Source organism: Protopterus annectens, chromosome 2.part1 (assembly GCF_019279795.1).
Source record: "Protopterus annectens isolate FY-2018-M chromosome 2.part1, PAN1.0, whole genome shotgun sequence".
NCBI classification, from domain to species: Eukaryota; Metazoa; Chordata; order Ceratodontiformes; family Protopteridae; genus Protopterus; species Protopterus annectens.
Window position 1 is genome coordinate 563,767,437 of NC_056729.1, and position 25,378 is coordinate 563,792,814.

General features: G+C 43.1%; 1 protein-coding gene across 1 annotated transcript in view; it reads left to right on the forward strand.

Moving 5' to 3' along the window:
• MRPL35 (mitochondrial ribosomal protein L35) overlaps positions 1 to 25,378 on the forward strand; it is a 410,427-nt gene that overhangs the window by 222,524 nt on the left and 162,525 nt on the right. Inside the window, exon 3 of the mRNA XM_044062332.1 lies at positions 20,219 to 20,363. Within this exon, the coding sequence (XP_043918267.1) occupies positions 20,219 to 20,363 (145 nt within the window). The remainder of the gene's footprint in view (positions 1 to 20,218; positions 20,364 to 25,378) is intronic.

The window sequence follows — 25,378 nt, forward strand, 5'->3', positions numbered from 1 at the left end:
GCCCCGGGGCCTGTGGAAAATACGGCCTAGACCGCAGAATCCTTTATAAATGCATTCTATACCGTCAGGAATGCATGGATCATGCAATCCCAAATAAAACCAAGACCCAATCCTCCAAAGGCAGACGACCTGTTTGGTGGACCCCAGCCATAAACAAACTATACAATAGAAGGAGGAAGCTACTACATGATAGAGCAAAATCCCAAAAAGGGAAGGCATCTCTGATCAGTATTAGCAAAAAACTAAGGGCACTCATAAAATCGTCAAAGGCCAGCTTCGAGAGAAAAATTGCACAGGACACTAAAGATAATCACAAGGCTTTCTTTAGTTATGTTAGGAACCTGGGTGGGAATTCCCAGATATGCTCAGAATTAGTCCAAAATGACAAAAAAAACACTGATCCCACAGACATTGCCAACATCCTAACTGGCAGGTTCAGCGCAAACTTCTCCCCTCCCCACCAAAAGGGCAAATATCTATCCCAACAGAGTGCTGCCCCCCCCGACATCTCAGATGCTCAGGTGGGAGCCGCCCTCTCCAAAGCAAAAAACACAGCATCAATGGGACCAGACGGTGTCCCAGGCTACGTCCTACATGAACTCCAAGAAGAGCTAAACCCAAACATAAAACTACTGGTTCAATCTCAGCCTTACTACAGGATATGTACCTAAAGAGTGGCGTACAGCAACAGTGGTCCCTCTCCACAAAGGTGGTGCCTCAACGGACCCTGGAAACTATCGCCCCATAAGCCTGACTAGCTTGGTCTGCAAAGCTATGGAAAGGATCATCATGGACCTCATAAATAAAGATATTGGGGACCTACAGACACTGGATCCTACCCAGTTTGGCTTTGTTAAGGGCAGATCCTGCCTCTTAAACCTGGTTGACTTCTTTGAAACAGTCACCAAGGCCATTGACGAAGGGAAGGTGGTCCACACAGCCTATCTGGACCTCGCAAAAGCCTTCGATACAATACCCCACTCAGGCATTATAGATAAGCTCACCAGCTTAAATATAAACCCCTATGTCACTAGATGGGTTGCAAACTGGCTCAAGGACAGAACCCACATGGTTAGAATTGCTGGAGCCATGTCAGACTCCAAACCAGTTACAAGTGGCGTCCCACAAGGCTTAGTCCTGGGACCTCTCTTGTTTGGTATATATTTCTCGGAGGTACAGGCCAACACGGAAGGACTGTGGCTGACCAAGTTCGCAGATGACTGCAAACTGGGCGCCATAATCGACTCTCCGGCCGACACAAGCATCCTCCAAAAGGGCCTCATAGAAACAGACAACTGGTGCCAGAGCCATGGCCTCAAGCTAAACGCCAAAAAGTGTATAGTCATCCCCTTTGGCAAAAACAAAGTGCCCACAAATTACCACATAGGTGGTAATCCATTAAGTACAGAAGAAGTCATTAGGGACCTGGGGACCCAAGTTGATAGCAATCTCTCATTTGACAACCACGTGGCCAAAGTGGTTAGAAAAACATTTTATATAGCCCACCTAATCATGAAGGGATTCACATCTAGATTAGGGGAGGTCATCGTGCCTATTTACTCATCCCTCATTAGGCCCATAATCGAGTACAATGCCCCTTTTGGGATGTACCTTACCAAACACCTGCAGCAACTGGAAAGACCCCAAAAGTACCTCACCAAGAGGATCAAAGGGCTCAAACAGATGCCATATGCTGCCCGGTTAAAGAAACTCCAGCTCTACTCAGTGGCATACCGCCTGCTCAGAGGTGACCTGTGCCTGACGTATAAGGCCATGTCCAACCTGGAATTAAGGGACATGCTGCACCTCAAAAAATCCAAATCCCATCGAGCTACACGCTCGAGAGACTTGAACCTCAGCACTGAAATAAATAGGACATGCTGGAGGGACAGATTCATAACCCAGAGGCTCCCTTCACTATGGAATAAAATCCCAGTCCAGGTTAGGCAGAGTCCCTCATTGACTCTCTTCAAGAGGAATCTTGATGAGTGGATGGGAGATCATAGGTTTACCCCGGGTATCACTTCTGTGTCACTGTTAGACAGAGGCACAGTATACTAACCTCGAAAAAGGGCATAGCAAAATTAATTTAAAATGGGTGGCGAAAGCCAAACATACTCTGGCTAGGCTTATAAATGCCCTAGGGCAGATAGCCTAGTATGAACCTAGGAACCTATGAACCTATAATGTAGTATATGGTAATTATTCTTCAAGATGCATATAGGTGTAAAAAAGAGAGTTTAACAGGTATAACATGTTAAAGATTTGCCCAGTTATAATTTAATCATAAAGCTGAGACTTCAATCCAAACAGACCATAAATGCTCAGGTGACATCTAGTGATCCAAATTAAAATTGCAAGTTTATTTACCAGCTAAAGAACATTATTTTGTATTCATTCTATTGATCATTATAGTATCTTTCGCAGATCATATTAATTAATTGCAGAAGTAAATGCAATTTCAGTAATTTCAGAGACAATTTTTATGGTATAAATACTGCATAAACGCAGTTAGTAGACTAGACCTTGGATAGGCCTGAAAATGTAGGGTTAGGCCTTTGTCTTCATTTTATATTTCATTTATTTATTTGACATTTGTTGACTAGGTTGGTCTGACTGAGTACCCATTTTCTGCAGAGATCTGAGGAGAAAAGCTCCAAGTTAATACAACACAATGTAGAACTAGTTTATACAAATATTTCAGAATACAAATAAGATTGAGATGCACATTGCAATGTAGAGATAAATATTACAGACTACAATTAAGATGTGATATAGAAAACAAAGTGAGTGGCTGTACAATATATATTGAAATTCATCAGGCTAGGAAATATTTGGTATCTGGGTATAAACTTAGTATATACGTTAAGGTGGTTATTTTATATTGAGGTATGTTGTTAGGAAGGAGCTGTGTGAAATCTTTTCATGTTAGGTTTTAGAGGAATACAGTTAGGAGCTGAATGTTATAGTTAGAGGGTAGGGGAAGGAAATAAGAAACTGTAATGTTAGAGGGAGGTTCAAAAAGAAGGGAGAAAACGTCTGAGTCTAGGCTGTAGTTTAATTAGGAGAGCAAATAAACTAGAGAGAGTAAGGGTATTAGATTTAGAGAGAGAGTGAAGGGTAATAGAAGAGAATAGGTGAGTTGAGTAAGTAGGGGGGGGGAGGAGAGTCCATGGAGGGATGAGAAATGGATCAGAGATGGGGGGGTTGAGATGTAGATCAGATGGGGTAAGTGGGTAAGTTATGTAAGGTTGTGACAGAAGCAGGATCTAGACTTTAGCAGATGGTCTTTTAGAGTTTTTTGAAACAATTTGAGTGTGGAGTAAGTCTGATGTTGAGGGGAAGTTTGTTCCAGGCAGTTTTGACTGAGTGGATATAAAAAAGTTTTCCTGTGGATTTGTTAGGTTTATGTATTTGGAAGAGGAATAGATCTGAGCTATGTAGTATACAATTAAGGACATAGGGAGAGATGAGGGAGGAGAGTGCAGGACAGGTGTGGGGTTGGTGTAGTATACAGTGGGTGAGGTAAAGTTGAGAGAGCAAGAGATGCTGGTGAAATTCCAGCCATTGCAGGGTTTTGTAGAGTTAGGCAGTGGTGAGAGTGTTATGATAGGTTAGCTGCAAATTCAGCTATTTTATTTTAGGTTATTTTGAGCTTAGACAGAAGGTTGGTTTGAAGTTGAATGGGAATGGGGCTAGCATGAAGAAGTAAAGGCAGTAAGTAGGCTTGGGCTAGTGCAACTTTGGAATCCTTGGTTAAGAATTTTTTGTTCCTGTAAAGAAGGCTACGTTTTTGGTGAATCTTCTTAATGCAGTTATATATGTGGCTATTGAATTTAAGCTGATCATCTATTGTCACCCTCCGTTGTTTATTGTGAGGTTCTAATTTAATCAGTGTGTTATTTAGTGAGGTGACTGTGAAGGAGGATTTAAGGTGTTGGAGTTTAGTTTTGTTTGGGTTCAAGAGAAGTTGATTGGAAGTGAGCCATTGTTCTACAGAGTGTAGAAATTCTTGAGAGTGAGAAGGTGAGGTAAGTTAATCTGCATACTGAATGAGAGTAGTGTAAACAGGCTTGGTGAAGGTTGTTAGCAAAAATATTGAAAAGGAGGGGTCCAAGGATGGAGCCTTGAGGTACCACTGTGTGGACCGAAATAACTACAGAAGTAGATACCCATGTGTGTTCAGGTATCTTGGGAGGAGTTGGGAGTTGTAAGACCAGGTTTCATTTAAATATATTTTGTTAGACAAAAGTACAGTATTCTCTTTGCATAAGTCTAGAAATGCAGCCATATTAAAACAGGCATTAACAGTTTGCATACTGTTTCAATGAATGCAGTTTCAGTCAGTGAAAATAACCTTCAGACAAGAATACTGATAAGAGCAGAATGTGCAGTACATGGAGTACAATCACATTCTGTTTGTGTGGTACAGGGCTTGGGAACCAAGGTTAGAGGAGTGTAGAAATTTACAAGATTTTCGTATTATTAGGAGATACTTCAGACGCAGTTTAGTTTGTGAGGACTGATATGCAGAAAGCTATTGCAGTGCAGTCCTCAGAAGATTGGTATGAGAGTGAGTACAGAAGTTAGGTCAACTATCCAACATTCCAGAATATCAGTGATATTGTTTAGGAGGATAGGAATATGAGTGCAGAAAGTATGGACATAATTATCCGCACTGTTATTGGAGACTGTAGTTATCACATTCTGAATACAGAATTTATGGACAGTATAATGAGTGCAGAAGCTACGGATATTAAGATTTGATTCGTATGTTGTTGACACCTACCTTCACTGTACAGAATAAAACATTTTTAACTGAAATACAGTGTTTGCAGACTTTTTCTGAAAGGTACAAGAAGACTTTGCATATAAAGGAGAGTCTGGCACCTGTCCAGCACAGTTCTGGGTAATTAACAGATTAAAGACATTCATTCCAGTTTTCTACAATCATATCAGTTCTTACATTCAGTAATGCGTCTGATGAGATAAAAGTAAAGGGGAATTAAGACTTCTTTGGATCTAGTGGAGATGCCTTTGGAAATTAGATGAGCTAGATAAAAGGCTTTCCGAATTATTGTGGAGGCACGATGGTAAAACAATAAGAAATTATCAATAAGAGTACCTAGATGTCTTACAACAGTGTCTGATTGGAGGGCTGTTTACCAGTATGGCAGTGAAAAATGTTTTGTTTACTAAAATGAACTAGGCTGCATTTTTTTACATTGAATTTGAGAGCATTATCCATACATAAACTGTCAACATGGTCTAACCCATGATGGAGCAATTTGAGTTGGTGGAAGATTGAATAACAGCACCCAGTTTACAGTCATATGCAAACTTGGTAACCATACACCAGGAGTGTTGGTTTTGAAGGTTTGAGAAGTGGATGGCAGGTAGGAGAGTGCCTGCACTCAACCCTTTGGTGCCTCTGTACCACAAAGCTGATGATACACTCTTCTTTAATGCCTAAATTATTATTTGCTGTATCTTTGAAGTAATCCATAACATGTTTAGTTTTCTTTATTCAAATTTGAGACTACAGGTGTCTGCTACTTATATATGGACCCAAGATATATTTTGGGGAAAAAAACATTAGAAAGACTGACCATCCTGTTTATCCCCTTTATCAAGGGGAAATGATGATGGCATGTTTCCAAGAAAATTGTGTGAACTGCTGGCCTGATATGTTGCATTTGTTGTAGCAGATAAAACAGACCATAGAAAGACTTGGAAGGGCACATTGCATAAGATCTACTGTTGTATCTGCCGATTTCTTTGAGTGTTATCTGCTTTGGATTTGGTAACAGCTGCAACTTGGGCAAATAGGCATAACAAAAATCAAAACTTTTGATCAGCGCTATAACAGTTGATAAATCAGCAGCAAACACCCTTTTAAGAACTCACCACTATATGGCGCTAAAAAGCCTATCAACTAACATATATGCAGCTTCTTACCACCTGTAAGATTATCCAGAATCCATATGCTTGTTCAACACTAAATAACGTTCTACACAACTTTGTTCCCAGTCAGTCATTACATTCCAATAAGCAAAAACTCCTGTCTGTCCACAAACCTGTCAGATTTGCTGGACATTGTCTCTACTCGTACCATGTTGCTAACGCTTGCAATTCCTTATCTGTGTCCATCAGGTCATTACCCTCCCTGCCATCCTTCAAAACCATTCTGAAAGACTTCTAGCCAAAAGCTGGCTCTATTCGTGCTCAAGACCAGGATAAACTATATCCCTAAATGTGAACAAATACCCATTCATACCTTACATCTCCTTGCTCTTCTTTTTCCACTCAATTCCTTACTTCTCTGTTTCTCTCCCACTGACTTTCTCTCTAAATATACCATAAGACTTCTTTTCTCCCAGTTAGTATTTCAGTTCCTGTTTGTATTATACTAACTTGCCTTTAATTTCTGAAAAAACGGGCTACATTTTCTCTAATTATTAAATTATTGTTCTATAACTTGTATATATTCTTAACCAGTATTTTCAGATTGTATAATTTGGTATAATTATTTAAACTGTAGCTGTTTTTTGTATTATTTTTATAAGACTGTAAAATTATTGATGCCCTTCCATATCACTGTTGCATTATTCATCACCTCTTGGATCTCCTGCCAAGGATATCCCAATATCTGTCCAGCATACGAAAGCCTTTATTACCTAGGAGTGTCATATGTCAGACATATGCTCTCTGCTCAAGCTTAGGGCATAAAGGTGATGTACGTATGCTTTCATTTATGAATTTTGATGCCATTCTGAACACCATTATTGTATGTCTGTCTGAATGCCCTTCACTTTGCTGGTTGCACCAAGCCTGCACTTTAGGATAAGTACCTTTTGTGAGGTTCCTTTTTCTTTTTCTTATATTTTTCAGTGGAGTACTTGTCTTTTAAGAAAGGGAAATGTCAGTGTGGGAAGCAATTTTGTTTAGGTGCATCTCACGACTACACTCAAGTGTTCCATTTGTCAGACTTTTGTAGCAAAGACATTGCATAGCCATTTTTCCCCCTTTTCATTTAGTTTGAGAACCAACATCTCAAGCGGTGGGTCCACTTGCCCTGAGGTACAGCTACTGCTGAAGAAGACCAAAAAAGTGTAGGCCTGAGCCTGCTGTTATCCAGCCTTCACTGGACATCTGTCTTGAGGTACATGAGAACTCGGACAGTCCTGTATTACCTCCAGATGTCCTTCAAGGATGCATCTGCAGTCATAACATATGGGTTGTCCTGCCTCAGGCAGCCCTTCGGTCGGCCGGATTCCAAAGTCTGGGTCTGGCCTCGGCTGATGTCGCACTTTCCCCGACGTCAGAGCGTCTGGGGTATAAAAGCATCAGCCGACGCCATTTACCTCAGTCTTTCTTGCCGCACGGTGCCCGAAGCAGAAACTGTTCGCAAGTGCCGGTCGGTCAGATCCAGAGATTTCAGCTACCGAAGACTTCGAAAAAAGCTAAGTACCCCGTTGGGGACTCTTTCTTGCCTCAGCCGATGTCAGACAAAGTAAATAATTGTTTAACTTGTGGGAAACAAATACCTCATAAGGATTTCCATTCTTACTGCCTTCCTTGCTTAGGCCCAGACCACGACGTATCGGCCTGTTTAGCCTGTGCCTCCTTCAACCGACGAACTCTTAGACGTCGGTCGGAGTTTGCAGAGGAGTTTTTTGGAGCCGCTTTTGCTTATAAAATGCCGTCGGGGACTCCGACTTCGCATATGGTCAAAAAACGCAAGGAAAAGGACCGACACTCGCGGCCCGCGGTTTCGGCTGAAACCACGGCTAGGCCTACCACGAGTGTCTCGGTTTCGGCCGAAACCGAGTCCTCGGCGATTCCTTCTTCCGAAACCATACTTCCGACCACCGAGGCCTGAGAGGCCCCGGCTGAGTCGGCTTCAGAACTACCTACCGAAGCTAGTGTTCAGGATTTGTCCGACACCATACCTTTGGACATTTCTACCCCTGCACGTGGGGCTGCTAGGCCCCCAGCTTCTATGTCCATTAAGGCCTTCTCTAGGGCTAAAGCTGCCAAACTTTCAAAAGCTTTACCTGCCAAATCTACACCCCAGAGGCCTTCCTCTAGTTCTCAGATCCTCAGCCTGGCTGAGGACCTTATCTCCTTAATTAGGGGTTCACAACCTCACCCAGACAGGGCCTCTCATCCTCCTCCAGACAAAAGGCCCAGGACTGACCCCTCTGAACCCCACTCCTCAGATGATTCCACGGATGGATCTGAGTTGTCAGACCACCAGGAAGGGGCTTACTCGCCTTATGAGGATTCAGATGCAGAGGAATCTATCCCTTCGGCCTCCCCTCCTGAAGAGTTTTCCTTTGGGGAGACTTTACACTCCATGAGAGAGCACTTTCAATGGCAAGGTCAGGATTTCTCTGATTCTAGAAAAAGATTACGGACCTTTTTGCATTTGCCTCAGCATAGGCCCTTAGCTATACCTCCTGTTCTAAATGTAATGTGTACAATGATGTCAGTACAGCCCCTGACACTCTTCTTCCGGCCCCTGCCAAACCTGACAGATATTACAGGGTCCCGGATTCTCATTTCCATCTGTATAAAGCCCATTCTGCAGACCCAGAAACTATTTCTCAGGGCCCTAAAGGGGTTGCAGACGCTACTGCCAAAAATCCCCTACCCTCTGAAAGAGAGTCTAGAGCTTTAGAGAGATGGGGTAAGAAGGTGTATACATCTGCAACTCTTTCTGTCAGGGCATTAAACTGTCAATTCCATATGATACAGTACCAAGAGTATTTGTTAGATGAACTGAATAAGAAACTTTCTTCTCCAGAACCCCTAGACCGTAAATCCCTTCAGGATTTGGTACATAACTCACAACAGGTTAGTAACCATTTCTTAAAATGTGGCTATGATGCACTGGAGGCTTCATTTAGATCAGCTATGACTGGGGCAGTTATTCGTAGGCATGCCTGGCTGAAGGAGCAATCTTTGCCAGACCATGTCAAAGCTAAACTCCTCGATGCTCCAATGGAGAAACAAAATTTATTTGGCTCCCCTCCTCAGGAGATTCTAAAAAAGGTTGAAGAAAAAGCAAAATCTGTGCAAACAGTTAAAGATTTCCTGCAAGTTCAACCACCGAGATTCAACAGAAACTGGCCTACAAAGAATTGGTCCTTTCCAGACTCGGACAGAGCCCAGAGAGGCAGGAACAGGCGCTCTAGAGGCAGAGGTCAATCGAAGGGCTCCTACAGAGGCCGTCAGTGGCAGCCTGCCAACCAGAGGAGTAGTGCAACAGCTACAACAACAACCACTACTACAGGACAAACTCAATGACTTGACTCTGATTCCGCCTACAAGGGATCAACTGGAAGCACCCTTGGGCGGAAAGCTGGCTTTATCCTCAAAAAACTGGCATTATATTACAAAGGATACATGGACATTGCAAATAATAGACAAAGGATACAGGTTTCACTTCCACACTTTGCCAGAAAGAAGCGGAATGCCAAACCTACCACCAAATCAGAAGGCAGAGGCTTTAAAACAAATCAGCAATTTACTTCAGATGAAAGCTATAGAAAAGGTACCATGTTCAGAACAAGGCCAAGGATTTTACTCCAGACTATTCCTTGTACCAAGAAAAGAAAATCAATGGAGGCCTATTCTCGACCTGTCCGCACTTATCTCATTGTGCCAAAATTCAAAATGCTGACCCTACAGCAACTTCTTCCCAGGTTGGGCAAGGAGTCATGGCTGGTGACTCTAGATCTCAAGGAGGCATACCTGCACGTCCCTATCCGACCAAGTTGCAGAAGACACCTCAGATTTCTTGCAGGATCAGAGCATTATCAATTCTCAGCATTGCCCTTTGGCTTATCTACTGCGCCCAGAGTATTCACGAAATGCCTGGCATCAGTAGTTGCACATTGCAGACTACAGGGAATTCAAATTTATCCATACCTGGACGACTGCCTAATACAAGTGGACAACAAGAAGAAATTGTTAAAGGACTTGGCCTATGCCATACACCTGTTACAGGCCTTGGGATACACAGTCAACATCCAAAAGTCAAGACTAGTACCATCCCAAAGAATCACCTTTTTGGGTGCAGATCTGGACACAAACGCCCAAATGGCCTTTCTCACAGAAGAAAAGCAAAAACAACTTCCAGATTACTTCATGATTTTGACAAGACAAACTCAACTTACTGCAAGGAAAATCCTGCAGGCCCTGGGTTACATGGCATCCTGCATAATTCTAATCCCACATGCCAGACTGCATATGAGGAAATTGAAATGGTACCTAAGGAGTGTATGGTCTCAACACAGTCACAGTTTAGAAACCATGATACCAATCATTCCATGCCTGCAAAAGGAATTCCTGTGGTGGGCTCAGGCCTGCCAGTCCAACAGAGGGTTGCCTTTCAACAAACCAAAAACAAGGCAGACCATCACCACAGACACCTCGGACCGAGGATGGGGGGCACACATGGAGGACAAATGCATCCAAGGCCTATGGCCTCAAGGGCAGCTAAGCATGCACATAAACCAAAAGGAAATGCTGGCAGTGAGGCATGCAATCGAGGCATTCAAACCCTTCCTCCAACAAGGACATCTGTTAATAAGGACAGACAACACCACGGTCATGTGGTACATAAACAAACAGGGAGGCACACATTCTTACCCGCTATGCCGGATGGCTATGAACCTGTGGGATTTATGCCTGAATCTCAATATCCAACTACAGGCCCAATTCGTGCCAGGGAAAGAAAATGCACTGGCGGACAGCCTAAGCAGGACTACTATGGATGCACACGAATGGATGCTGCACCCAGACATCTTCAAACTCATAACAAAGACATGGGGAATGCCGGAGATAGATCTGTTCGCCTCCCCACTCAACCATCAACTGAAGACATTCTGCTCAAAGACATACCACTCACAAGCTTGGAGGGTGGACTCTCTCTCTCTTTCTTTCAGCTGGAAAGCCCTAACAGTATATGCCTTCCCACCTCTCCCATTGAGGCACAAGGTTCTACTGAAAATCAGGGAGGAACAGCCAAAAGTGATACTAATAGCTCCGGACTGGCCAAGACAACACTGGTATCCACTATTGGGAAGCATGTCTCAGGCAAAATTATGGCCTCTTCTTCTAACGCAGAACAATTTCAAGACCCTGCATCCCAACTTGAAGACATTGCAGCTAACTGCCTGGAAAATTCCTTAAATCCCAATCAAACTATTTTATCTCCGAGGGTGAAGGACATTATCCTGGAGGCTCGCAGGCCTTCCACAAGTAAGACATACTCAGCTAAATGGAAGAGATTTCTCATTTGGAGCACATCAAAGGGCACAGATGTCACAGTGGCAAACCTAGCACATATCCTAGAATATTTAGCAGAATTGTTCCACAATGGCCTGTCTTATTCTTCCATTAAGATTCATGCTTCAGCAATTTCAGCAGAATACAATGTGGACCCACCTATCTTCTCACACCCTCTCCTCAGACAATTTCTGAGAGGGATCAAAAATGTTAAAGCTCCAATAAGACCACCTCTACCTGCCTGGGATCTCAACTTTGTGCTAGAATAACTGACCAACTATTTGTAGCATATGCAACTGGGGTGCAAGGAAGAGCAATTTCCAAACAGACAATTTCAAAATGGATAGGAAATTGCATTCGCTTTTGCTACTCCTTTCATGGAAAGACAGTTCCTGAAAATATCAGGCCTCACTCCACAAGGGCCACGGCCACCACTACAGCCTTCCTACGGGGGGTGGCTACCAAGGACATTTTAGAAGCTGCTACTTGGACCTCCGTGCATACATTTGCCAAGCATTACAATCTACCTTTATACTCTAGATCCAGAGCAAGGTTTGCAACTGCAGTCCTGCAGGGGATCTTAACTACACCATCCTTTTCTTAGTACCTCCACCCCCAGATTGGCTATGGTATTCTACCCATATGTTATGACTGCAGATGCATCCTTGAAGGACATAGTACAGTTTTGTACCTACCATAAATGTAGATGTCCGATAGGTATGCATCTGCAGTCAGGTTTACCCTCCCTCCTACCCCTCTGTGGTATTCCTAGGGTACTTACCCCTCTTTTAGCTAGCTGGGGGAATCTATTATGGTGTATTTGTTTGTATTTACATGTGTATATATATATATATATATATATATATATATATATATAATTTTGCAAATGTTTGGAAAATTATTGCATTTATCCAAATTTAGCCTTCCTAGAGGGCACCTGGCATCTGGGGTAAGAAAAACTGAGGAAAATGGCGTCGGCTGATGCTTTTATACCCCAGACGCTCTGACGTCGGGGAAAGTGCGACATCAGCCGAGGCCAGACCCAGACTTTGGAATCCGGCCGACCGAAGGGCTGCCTGAGGCAGGACAACCCATATGTTATGACTGCAGATGCATACCTATCGGACATCTACATTTATGGTAGGTACAAAACTGTACTTTTTTTCTGTCGCAACCTTCTTTGAAGCCGACATGGAACCTGCTTCCCTCATGTCCTTGGAGGATTTGCAGACATAGACAGCAGATGTTGATAAGGAAGAGGTGCCAGGTACCTTGATCGAATCCATGCAGAGGTCTGAACCACTACATTTTGTCAAGACAGACGTCCCATTGAAGAAAAGACAGAAAACTGAACATGTGGTGTCTGCTGCCAGGGATGCACAGAGGGAATGCCAGGACTTTGGTCAAGGCTTATTCAATACTTTGATGGCATTAAAGCCTCTTCGGAGGGAGTTCAATTTCGGCACCCCATAGGGCCTCTACTCCCAAAAGGGCAAGGGACCGTGAATCCTCAGATGAGGACTCTGACTCTGATGCTCACGCTTTAGCATACTCCTGTCTGTTGCCTTTTTCTTTAGATTATGGGTTGGAAGAAACAAAATCTGCCAGTCTTGGTCCTTTGGAGGAACTATCCTTTGGGAACATAGTTCTGCATATGATAGAACATTTTATGTGAGATTGCTCCCAGGTATCCAACGTCCAGAAAATGTATTATGAGTTGTTATAAATGGACTCTCCTAAACCTTCTGCTGTCCCTTCTATGCTGGCTGCTGTGTTGAATGCCTTCTTGACTGCTTCCCTGGCACCAGGCTCCCAGCCTCCAGCCCTTAAGGAGCCTGACAATTTCTATAAGGTACTAGATGCCTGCAAGTTCTTGTACAAATGCCCTGCATCTGATCCACCAGTGATTTCTGTGTCTACTGATAAGCTCTCTAGACTACTGCCCTCTTCTAAGCTACGTCGCTTGGACAAGAACAGTAGAGCTTTGGGGAGGATTATTAAGAAGGTATACACTTCTGCTACCTTAGCCTGTAGGGGTATAAATTACTAGACCCATATGACAAGATACATTTTGTCTCCTCTTTCCCAGATTGGGAAGATTGTTTCTGACATGCCTGACTCTGAGGATAAGGCCTCAGCTCATTTCTTACTAGGTTCCACTTCTCAAGTTGACTGTCGCTCTGTAAAGTGCAGTTGTGATGCAGTGGATGCCTCCTCTAGTGCTGTGGTCTCTGTCTCTGTGATGAGGTGCCATTCCTGGCTTTTCCTTCAAGCCTTGCCAGGGGATATTAAAGCAGAACTCCCGGATGCTCCTCTGGATAACCAAAACTTATTTGGCACTGCTGTGGCAGAGCTCTTTAAGATCTTGCAGGATTGGGGTAAGGTCATGAAAGATTTGAACACATCTTTATTTCTCTCTTTCCAAAGTTTCAGAGGAACTGGTGCCAGAAGCATGGCCTCAAGCTGAATACAAATTGATAGCAACCTGACCTTTGACCACCATGTTGCTTCCATTGTACAAAAAGCTTTCTACATAGCCCACCTCATAAGTAAGGGTATCTCATCCAGGGACAAGGAGGTCATAACATCCCTGTGTTCTTCTTATAAGGCCCATTATTGAGTACAACACCCCATTTGGCATGTACCTCACAAAGCACATGCAGAAGCTGGAGAGACCACAGAAGTTCCTCACCAGGAGAATCCAGGGCCTCAAAAATCTGCCATACACAGATAGGCTAAAAGCCATATCCCTCTACTCAGTTTCATACAGACTCCTCAGGGGTGACCTCTATCTGGCATAAAAGGCGATCTCAGACCCCGCCTTGATGGGTCTGCTGCATATCCTCTAGTCAAGCTCCACTTGTGTATCCCACACACGTGGCCTCAACCTGGTCTGTGACATCAATAGGACTTGGTGGGACAATTTGTGTCCTAGGGACTCCCATCTGTGGAATAGACTCCCTCTCCACGTCAAGCAGAGTACCCCTTTACCCCTTTTTAAGCAAAACCAGGATAACTGGATGGGAAATAGAAAATGCATCCCTGGGATTCCACCCATGTCCCTGCTGAACAGGGGCATCGGGTGCTGATTTGTTTATACATGGGCTAAACGCTTGGCTAGGCTTATAAGGGGTTCAGGGCCAATAGCCTAGTAACTTTCTATGATCCGGTTATCCTAGTAAGACTGCCTTTTTGCATAAACTGCCTAGATGCTCTTCCAAGAGTAAGAAATATCCCATGCGTATATTTTCTGATAAGCTTAGTCAAATTCCTAGGCCCCAAAAGCAATGCTTTCCTGACAAGTGTGCAGCCATCAGACTTTGTCATCTCTTCCTCTTTGCCAAGTTCCCTTGTCCCTTAGGCTTTCTCTGTCAAAAAAATCACCACAGGCTCTTGGGTTTTCTCCATTATCAAGCAGGGTACTTTATGGCCTGGAAAACTCTTCCCTCTGTCTCCAGTATCCCTCAACTACCTACAGAACAACTCCCTCATTTTCCATGAGTGTTGCAGCATCTGTTAGATCAGGGTACCATTCATCTGGTTGTATAGACCAAGAGGGATCTAGGGTTTTATTTCAGAATGTTTCTAGTCCCCATGACCAGAACACTTTTCTCATAGTGCCATCCTTTCAAATGCTTTCTTTTCAGCCTCTGTTTCCCCTGTTGCTTCCCCGGGCCTTTCTAGTTTTCCTGGATGTAAAGGATGCCTACCTCCTTATTCCTATCCACTCTGTGTTCAGGAAATGTTTGTGTTTCTCTGTTTCTTTCTCTCATTTTAATTTCTCTGCTTTGCTCTTTGGGCTCTTAACAGCCCTAAGGGTATTCACAAAATGCATAGCATAGCATATTCTTTTTCAGTGAAAACTCATTTGTCAACAGTTTTTGCCTGTCTGCCACTGAATCCTTCTTTTGCCTCTAGATTTGAAGTCAAGCAGTTTCTAAAAGGTGTCCTTCATGTCAGACCCCCAGGAAAGCCTATTCCTTCTTGGGATCTTAATTTTGTCCTTGAAAAAACTGACTCGGGCTCCTTTTGAGCCTGCTTTTTTCTTTTTCTTCTCCTGCTGCTGCTTTGCAACATTGCACTTGGAAGACTGTTTTATTGATTGTTTAACCTCCTCCAGAAGAGAGTGTGAACTCCAGGCCTTGATGGTGGTCCTTTCCTTTTTGTTTAATAGAGACAGTGTCTGTCTGTACCAATCGTTCTTTTATGCTCATGGTGGTTAATGAGAAGTCTTGTATTCAGTCTATTCAGCTTCCTTCTGTTTTCCCTTCTCCATAGTCTGCTAGTAATAATGTTCTTCATACCTTGGATTTGCATTGACAGCTCAGATATTATTAGACAAAACAAAGGCCTTTTGTAAATCTGATCAGTTTTTTTTTTCTTTTCATATCAGGACATTTGGTTTGGCAGTTTCTAAGAAAACCATCTCCTCCTGGATTTTCAAGACCATTTCTTTTTTTTTATATATACTTTTTATGGCAAACAGTTGTCTGCTTCTATTCAGGATCATTTTACGAGGGCAGTGGCTCCCTTAGGGGCTTTCATCAAGGGTTTAGACACCAATTCCATCCTTGAAGCTGATACTTGATCTGTTCACACATTCACTAAACATTACAAATTGGATGTAATTTCTAGTCCAGAACAGGATTTGACTAGGCTTTCATTCAGGGGTTTGTGGAGGGCTCCTACTTACCTTCCTCCTCCCTAACTTCACATTAGCTTTTGCACTCTCCCAGACATGATGAGTACTGCAACAGTGATACTGAAGGACATAGTCATCATCGTCAGCCCCCTTTTTCTCATTTTCTACACGGGGTTGGGGTATTGTGTTAACTGTCGCCATCCCTCTTGATTCAGTGCCTCACTCCTGACTTCAAGACTCATACTTGATTGTCGCAGATCTTCATAGATTCATAGGTTGGTACTAGGCTATCGGCCCTAAGGCCTATGCAAGCCTAGCCATAACAATTCCCTGGAAATTTTTTCCCACAATATTTACTTCTCTGGGCCCCTGTCTAGCAGGGCGACTGAAATGATCCCTGGGGTGAATTTCCAATATCCCATCCAGTCATCAAGGTTGACCTGTATGGGCAGTCTATTCCAGAGTATGGGGAGTCTCTGGGTCAGGAACCTATCCCTCCAGCATGTTTTGTTCATTGTGATGATAAGGTTTAGATCCCTGGAACGTGTGGCTCTGAGGGATTGGGATTTCTTTGTGGAGCATGTCCAACAGCTCAGGGTTTGACATGGCCTTGTATGTTAAGCAGAGATTGCCTCTGAGTAGACGATATGCCACGGAGTATAGCTGGAGTTTTTTTTAGACGGTCAGCATATGGCATCTGCTTTAGCCCTGTGATTCTTTTAGTGAGGTATTTCTGTGGCCTTTCCAGCTGTTGCAGATGTCTTGTGAGGTACATACCAAATGGGGCATTATACTCTATAATGGGTCTAATGAGGGATGAGTACAGTGGGACAATGACCTCCTTTTTTTCTGGATGAAAAGCCCTTAGTGATGAGGTGTGCCACATAGAAGGATTTCCTGACTGTTGTGGCGATGTGGTTATCGAAAGTGAGACCACTGTCCACTTGTGTCCCCAAGTCTGTCATCACACTTTCGATGTTTAGTGTCCTGCCACCTATGTGGTAGTTCATGGGTACATGTTTTTTCCAAAGGGGATGACTATACGTTTCTTAGCATTAAGCTTGAGCCCATGGCTCTGGCACCAGACATCTGTTTCTGTAAGGCCCTTTTGTAGAATACCCACATCATTTGGGGATTCAGTAATGGCTCCCAGTTTGCAGTCATCTGCAAATTTTGTTAGCCAGAGTCCCTTAGTGTTAGCCTGTACTTCAGAGAAGTAGATGCCAAACAAGAGTGGTTCCAGGACTGAACCCTGAGGTACTCCACTTGTCACTTGTCTGGAGCTGGATTTGGAGTTGGCTACTTTTACAGTCTGGGTTCTGTCAGTAAGCCAGTTGGCAACCTATCAAGTGACGTAGGGATTTATGCCCAGCTTAGTAAGTTTATCTATGATTCTAGAGTGGGGGGGGGGTGGTGCCTGTCCCGATATGTGCATTCGAGTCCCCCATTATCATCACCAATTCATGTTGTCCTGCTTTATTAGTAGATTCTGCAACTGCTTTATGAATGCACTCCTTTCCTCACTATCACAACCCTGCTGTGAGACATAGGCTGAGATTATGAGTACTGCCCCCGTTATTACACTGGAGTCCGATTGCCATGAGTCTCTCACTAATTCTGATGGTATTCCTCACTGCCTTCTGAAGCCTGTCTCACCACAATTCCCACATCATTTCTAGCCTGTCCTACTCCTGAATGGTAGACTCTGAATTCCAAGCTAAGTGACTTTGCTGCACTGCCCTTCCATCTTGGCTCTTGGATACATAGAATGTCCAACCTCTTCCGTATCATCTTGTCATCCACTTCCAAGCTGCATCCTGTCAGTGAACCTACATCAAGTATAGCAATTCTCAGCTCTTGTCTGGCAGGTTGATTAGTTTTATGTCCAGCTTTCCCTCAACAGAACTATCCCAGGTAACCTAAGCTGGGCAGTTAGACACTGGATGGCCAATAGCTTACTGACCCAGGGCTGCTGGGCTTTATGGTGGGCACACACACCCCTCCCAATGTTAACATGGGTCCCTGGTGTAGGTCAGACTAGGCCTGGTCCTCAACCCACTTGTCACATTAGTTGGACTGTACTCTTCCTCCTATAGGGTACCATGTAGAGTCTGTGCTGCTGCCCACAGCTCCTTTCATTGGTGAACTTGAGAGGGAAACCCTTTATGTCCCCCCCCCCCCCCCGGAGGCAGGAGGAACCCCACAGAGATACGGTGAGAACATGCAAACTCCAGACAGGTATTGGTCAGAGGTCAGGATTGAGCTTTGTGCCTTGTGCATGGGAGGCAAAGACCCTGACCATTATGCCAGCTGGTCTGACAGAAGGACTTAGTATAGTTGTGTAAAATCTTACCATAGTAGTGGATGTCCTCCTTTTCACTGTTGCAGTATTCGCTCCCTCCCTCGTACACCATTTTATTTTCCTCTTCTACTATAAGTGGTATTTTCTTTCTGGCTGAGAGGTTCTTCTACTCCTTATCTTCCTATTTGTGACTGTACATGTTCTCCTTTCAACTGGGGGACCTAGTTCTCCTGGGGCACTTCAGTTCTGGGTTGAGAGCATGCATACTTCCCCTTTATGCTGTACGCTTGCACAGGGAGCATATGTCAGACATATGACAATCCTAGGTAATAAAGGCTTTGGTATGCTGGTTGGACATTGGGCTATTCTTGGCAGGAGATCCCAGAGGTGATGAATACTGCAACAGTGAAAAGAAGAACATCTACTGTTACGGTAAGATTTTACACGATTGTACTTTTCTTAAAATGTTTTGTAACACTTTGGAGCTTTTCTCCCTGAGCCTCTGGTGAAAATGGGTTCCCACTCAGTCAGACTTTCCCAGTGATCAAATGTTGTTAAATAAATAAAAAAAAATAAATAAAAGTACATACATTTACTGATCATTTAGAAGCTTGACTCATACTAGTAGTAGGGCAGTTTTTGCACTGTATTGTAGTAGCCCCTTTAATTTTCCACAACTCAGGTTTGCTTTGAAAATCGGTTGAGATTCCACATGGTAATTATAGTCCAACTGATGTCCTCAAATTAAGATTCCACAAATATGAAATAATGAGCAGTATAATAAATTATAGCGTAAAAAAATCATTTGGACAATAAAGACGTCGCTTGCTTCCCTGTACTAGATTGTCATGTGGATTCTGGCTCCAAATAATCCTTTTTGTTTACCGTGCCTTTTTCTATTCTCCTACCCTTCCTTTCAGCTTGTCCCTGTAGGGGGTGAATACCAGCTGACACTGGATTGTCATCCAGACAGGTTAGCTTTTTTTTCAATACCTTATTTACCTGAAAAGTGTTGTGCACCTTATGTCAGAGCTGAGACCTACAGTGCTGAGTGTAGTGGTGTACATATGTGCTTACACACACTCATGCTCGCGCACATGCAAGCATGCACACACCATATAAGCACCCAACCAAACAGATTTCCAGTCTACAACACAGAGCATCGTTTAGCAGACCTGGGCCATCTCGTCTTTTCTCCAGCATAATCTTTGATGTCACACAATACAGTCTACAGTAGGTGCCAGTGGAACTGTGATGCAGGCCACTTCCCTTCCACTTGAATGGCAGACAGATAATAGGCACTTATATAATTCACTTACATCCTTCCTACTTTCCGTTAGTTACACTGCTAGTCAAACCCAGCTTGGCTGGGACATAGTTGGGGCTCCATTCCTGTGCACGACAGAGCTGATGGTATCTGACTATTAGTTGCATTTTCATGCAGTGTGGAAGACCGTCTTGTATATGTAGGTGTGTTTGATTTTGTAGTTTGATTTAGTTAACTATCATTTAGTTCCCATAGGTTTCACTAGTAATTTGTAAATGTTCTTCAGAAGAACTGAATTGATTGTCTGCCATTTTGGGTTATATGGAGGGGGGCATTGGCTTTCTCACAATGGGAGTCGCGCAGGGGGATAGTGTTTCTAAAATAAAAGATAGGATCCACAATGTTTCTATAGGTGAGTGAGCTTGGAAGTTAAGTACTGTCTACATAAAGTTTCTCTTTAAGGTGTACTGGTATGGTGAGTATTCCACATATCTGTACTACTTAGTTTCTTAATTTTAGATTATGTTGCATTAACATACGTACCCCATCTCGATGTGCTGTGCTTTTAGCACACTGTTAAGTGTAGTAACTTTGACATCTTTGTGTTGCAGAGGCACTAACTGTTCCCGTCTAGAGCTTTACCTTTTTAGAGTACATTTTTGTTGCAAGTTAATAAATGTTAACACTAGTTTCTTTATCCTTGTTGCAGAGTATCACATCTTCTCCCAAGTGGGCCACATCAGCCAGTTAGACCACTCACATACTTTGGTTTGAGAAAAGGAAAGAGAAAAACTGTTAAATCTGTTGTCCACAGATTTCTCCGCCTACACTGTGGTCTTTGGTTAAGAAGAAAGGTAAGCCTTTATCTTAAAGCTTACCTTACTGCATATTCATCGGTTTTGTGATTGACATAGTTAATAATTGATTGCTAACATATCAGTTTTGGTGCTTCAGTCAGTTGGAGATATTACTAGGGCTTCTGAGGTTTATAGGTTTTATGATTTTTAAGACTAGCCGACTCTTAGCTGAAATTACATGTACATGCATGAAAGTAAAGCACTAATCCTTGCCTGGGAATTCTGCCTAGGATTTACATTTGTGCAGTCATTACTGCCACTGAATTGACAAGGAATCTCTGGACAATGGGGAACTGCTGCTCCCCTAAGACCTTTTATTTTCCATTTAAGTAGGAATATACCAGCTGGTGATTTTTGATCTAATTGCAGATAAATCCAAGTGAAGTAGAAGGTCTCAGTGGTAGTTATTATTTGGGCACATTACAACATAATAGCAGAAACTTTAACAGGTTAGTTCAGACTTGTTTCTATACAAGATGTATTAGAGGTTGCCACGTGGATTACCGTGCACAGCTTCAGCAAACACAAGTTGGAAGCACACCTTAAAAGCAGGACAGGGCTTGGCATGCTTTTATGGTACAACATATGCTATAGATCTGACACTGTCTCCTGCATCCACCTCAATTGTTGGGTAATCCTCTGTTATGGCAGATCCAAGCTGGTAACTTCTTCAGCCCCTTAGGCTCACTTCACTGTTCAAGTTCCTCCCTTCTCCTGTAATGCATGTATGCCCTTTCAGCCCCTTGGGTCTTGATTGGTGCATGCTACAGATGTGCCCTCCAGCACTCAAGTTGCTAGAGAAGTTCATTCTTCTTATTTACTCCTATTTAGTCAGATTTTTTCCCTAACAATTTGCCTCCTCTTCCATTACCCTAAAGTAAAAAGAAGTCATACTGTTATCTGATGCTCCCTCATTCCTGATAAGCCAGAGACCTTGTCTTTTCGGCTTTTCCCAGTTAGGGGTCGCCACAGCGGAACTCCTGTCCGCTAATGATTGGCAGTAGATTTTTATGGTGCAGAGTTGCCAGCCCGACGCCCAGCCTTCCACGAAGGCACGCCCATTCACGCATGTCTTTTGGAGGCCACTCGACCGCAGGAAGGATATGCAGACTCCACACAGAAGGCACTCCAGCTGAGAATCGAACAGGAAAACCTCTTGCTGTGAGGCAACAATGCTACCGCTGTACCACTGCGGCTAATCCTTTTCATAATTAATAGCATTTATACTAAATTATTTTGATTTTTTTTTTTTTTTTTTTTTTTTTTTTTGGTATTTCTGATATTTTCTGATACTTAAGTTCTGTATGGTGGTTATTTTTCTACATGTATTGTAATTGCTGTTAGTGTGGTTTTTGGTAGTGCTTTACTGTGTTGACCTTGATGTCCTTCTATTCCTATGTTGCAGTATTCTTGTTGTGGGATTTCCTGCCCTCAGGCGACTTGTACGTTGGCTCCTATACAAAAGTTTTAGCTTAGCTGTTGCAGCTTCGTGGGACGTCACACATAGGGCCATAAACCAGGGGCCTTAAGTGTGACGTCTGCATGCACAATCCTCAGAACTTTAGAGCCGCAGACCGATGCATCGTGCATACGCTCCTTCATATCAAACTTTTTAAAAAAACTAAGTAACCCATTGGGATTATTTCTTCTTATCTTGTTGTTATTGCTAACGCTTGGTTTGTTGTAGCAATTTATAACCAATGTCAAACAAAAGAGCGTAAATGCCAATGCTGGTGGCGGATGAAGAAGACTACAAAGCCCTGTAGGATTGCCCTGGCAAATCCTGGGCGTGCTCTGGAAACCTGGTCTGACTTGTAGTGTTTGGTGAAAGTGTGGATAGTGGACCATGTGGCCACTTCCATAATGGAAGACGTGTCCAGGCCTTTTAGCAGAACCTTGGAGGTGGCCATTGCCCTAGTGGAGTGGGCTTTTACTCCCACTTGGGGGATTTTTTCCATGGTGAGAGTAACAAAGATAGATGGCTTTCCTGAATACTGAATACTGCAACATGGAAGAGAAGGATATCTATGATTATGGTAAGATTTTACACAACTGTTCTTTTTGTATAATGGATAAGGTTTTGGGCTTTAAATAGTGTGTAGACCCAAGTTTCCACTCCAGGACACAGTCAAAATATGTGCAATATACCTGGGCCCAGAACATCACCAGGCCTCGTGAAGTTAGTTTTTTTCTTCACTCTGTACTAGAACACTACAACAAGCTAATCCTAAAGGATCTTTAACCACGTAAATCTGGAGAAAAGAAAGATTATAGACAAAAATTGTGAGGAAAAGGAAAAAGAGACAGAGAAATGAAAAAGAAAACCAGAAGATCTTAACTCCTTGTCCATCCCCTAAGGTTTTTAAATCATTTTCCACCCATGATGCTTCAGCTCTGATCTGCACTGAGCTATTTTTATCCATGCCCTTGGTTCCGGTGCCCATCTGCAGTGAACCATTTGTGATCTAGGGCAAGTCTTCTTGGAGAGAATTACCCAGCAGCTGGACTTTTGAAAGGGAACTCTGAAAGTTCCTCAGCTTCTATCCCCCCTTTGCCTCCTCATTTTCGTCTGTTTGGACTGTCAGAAGTGTGTTAGACTTAGCTTGGAATCGAGGGAAGAGGGCAATTGTTAAGTGTCATTCATCCCCCTCTGTTTTCAAGGCAGATGAGGTTGGCTAATATACTCCAGTTACTACTACTCTTTCCCCTGACACGTCTTGGAACTGATGGTCTTGGTTTTAAGTTACTGATGATCCCTGTGCATCCTTCCTTGCTACTGGATCTGGTCCATTGGTAACAAAGTTGCATCATACACACTTAACACCAATCCCATCGGTACTGAGTAGGTGTTGATGCAGAACCCTTAATGTCAGGTCTTCTGTGTCCCCAGCGCCGGCTTGCTTGGTGACGTTTTTGATGTCTGGGACTCTAGCGTTTGAGGTGTCTGTCAGTCCTGGTACTGGAGATGATCAGCCTATTGGAATTTGGAAGGATCCTTTGTTGGTGCCATCTGCTTCCTCCTCTGAGGGTGAAGCGTCTTTCAGTCTGTTTTGTTAGTGGGTTTCTCCGGGCCTTTAAGCTCCATGTTGGTATTCGTGTTCTTTGAAAGGGTCATCACCCCTCCCTCTATCCAGGAAGGTGATGCACCTTCTGTTTCAGCTCCTCCCACAGACACCAGTCTAAGTCTTTGTGTCCTCATCCTCGTCCCAAAGGACAGAACACTAAGCCCCTCAGACCCCTCCTTTAGAAGAGATTGCAAGGTCATTCTTGGTTTTTTGACGATTCCCCATCAAGCTCCTAGAAAGTGAGAAAGTGTAATTGTAAGAGGAGATGCACAGATTCCCCTGCACAGCCTCTTATCCCAGACATTGACATCAATGAAAGGGGATGGTTCCCCTTCCAGTCCTCTTCTGAAAATCCCAGATTTGGGGAGATTTTGGGATTGATCCTTCAAAGGGGTACTTGGCACACTAATAATGTGTAATATTCAAGGCATTCAGTTCTGTCCTGTCAATACCCTGGGTAGCCTCATTTGATTACCAAATGATGGGCTTGTTGGATGAGAGGGCATGGTGGAAACCCAGTGTTACTGAGTTCATGTCCAACAAGCTTTATAAAATTCTGTACCCACCCAATGACAGACAGTATTAGAACAAGGGCCTTTTTGTGGATTCTTTTATTGTGGAGGTGGTCTCCAAGAAAGAACTTTTAGAGAAAAGCTTCATGATGCAGTCTCCAGTCAAGGAGTCCAGGATGATGGGCTGAATAGGAAAGTGTGTTTATGCCTCGGGATTCTTTCCCTTCTGGCATTTAACCTATACGACAGGGTTCCAGAGAGAGCTCACCGAGCAAATGCTTGATTCTCTGTGAAGACATCCCACACCCAAACAGTTGGCAGCAAATTGAGTCACAGTTGAATACCATGCTATCCATTACCAACCTTACAGTGAGGCTTCTGCACAACAGTCTGAAAAAAGGAAGCCATTTTTGTTGTGCATCTCTGTGCTTAACTAAGTCTCAGCAACGGGTCTATGTTTACTCATCAAATGGTGCATTCCTTGAACTGCAATTTTTCGACAATGTAGCATTGAATGTTCATTTTAACAGACATATCATCATAAATAATGTCATTGAACAATCAAAGTTGTCCCAAAGAAAGAAAACAGCATGTAGTATGTGTATACATCAGATTAAACATAGCAATATTATTAATATACAATTGCCATGATATGTCAAATATAAAATTAAATAGTTTAATCAAATAGGTCAATGTTTACCCATCGAATGGCATTGCATGGTAAATGCCATTCACCAAACCCTCCCCATTTGAGGGGCTGTGCCCTACACACCCTAATTATATATATATATCAACTCCCAAGATTGCACTACAGTTTGGAAAGGGCAAATTTCCTTATCCCTGCCATAATGCGATCTTAGCATGGCTCGATAAACAGCATGTTCAACATATGCCGTTCAATGATGCTACCAGTCGATTGGTAAACATAGACCCACAAATATGTACTACGTGTTGTTTCCTTTCTGTGGGCCAACTATGATTGTTCAATGACATTATTTATGATGATATGTCTGTTCATTAAAATGGACATTCAGTGCTACGTTGTCGATTAATAGCTGTTCAAGGAATGCACTGTTCGATGAGTAAACGTAGACCCCTCAGCAGCTTTGCTGACAATTTGTTTTAAACAAATGGAGAATTTTCTTCAGAGGCATCCGTAAAAAAACAGAATACCCACAGAATAGAACTTGGATTGATAAACATTTAGTATACAATACAACACTGTGTCCGTATGTAAAGTGCATTATAGCAATAACCCACGCCTTGGTGTGGGTAATGCTGGATTTACCCACATTTGGCGTGGTTTGGTCCTGAGGGCGAAGCCCGAGGGACCAAACAAAGCCAACCGTGGGTAAATACAGCATTACCCACACCCAGAAGTGGGTTATTGCTATTATACCATGACATTATTTAAGAAAAGAAACTATTACTTTTC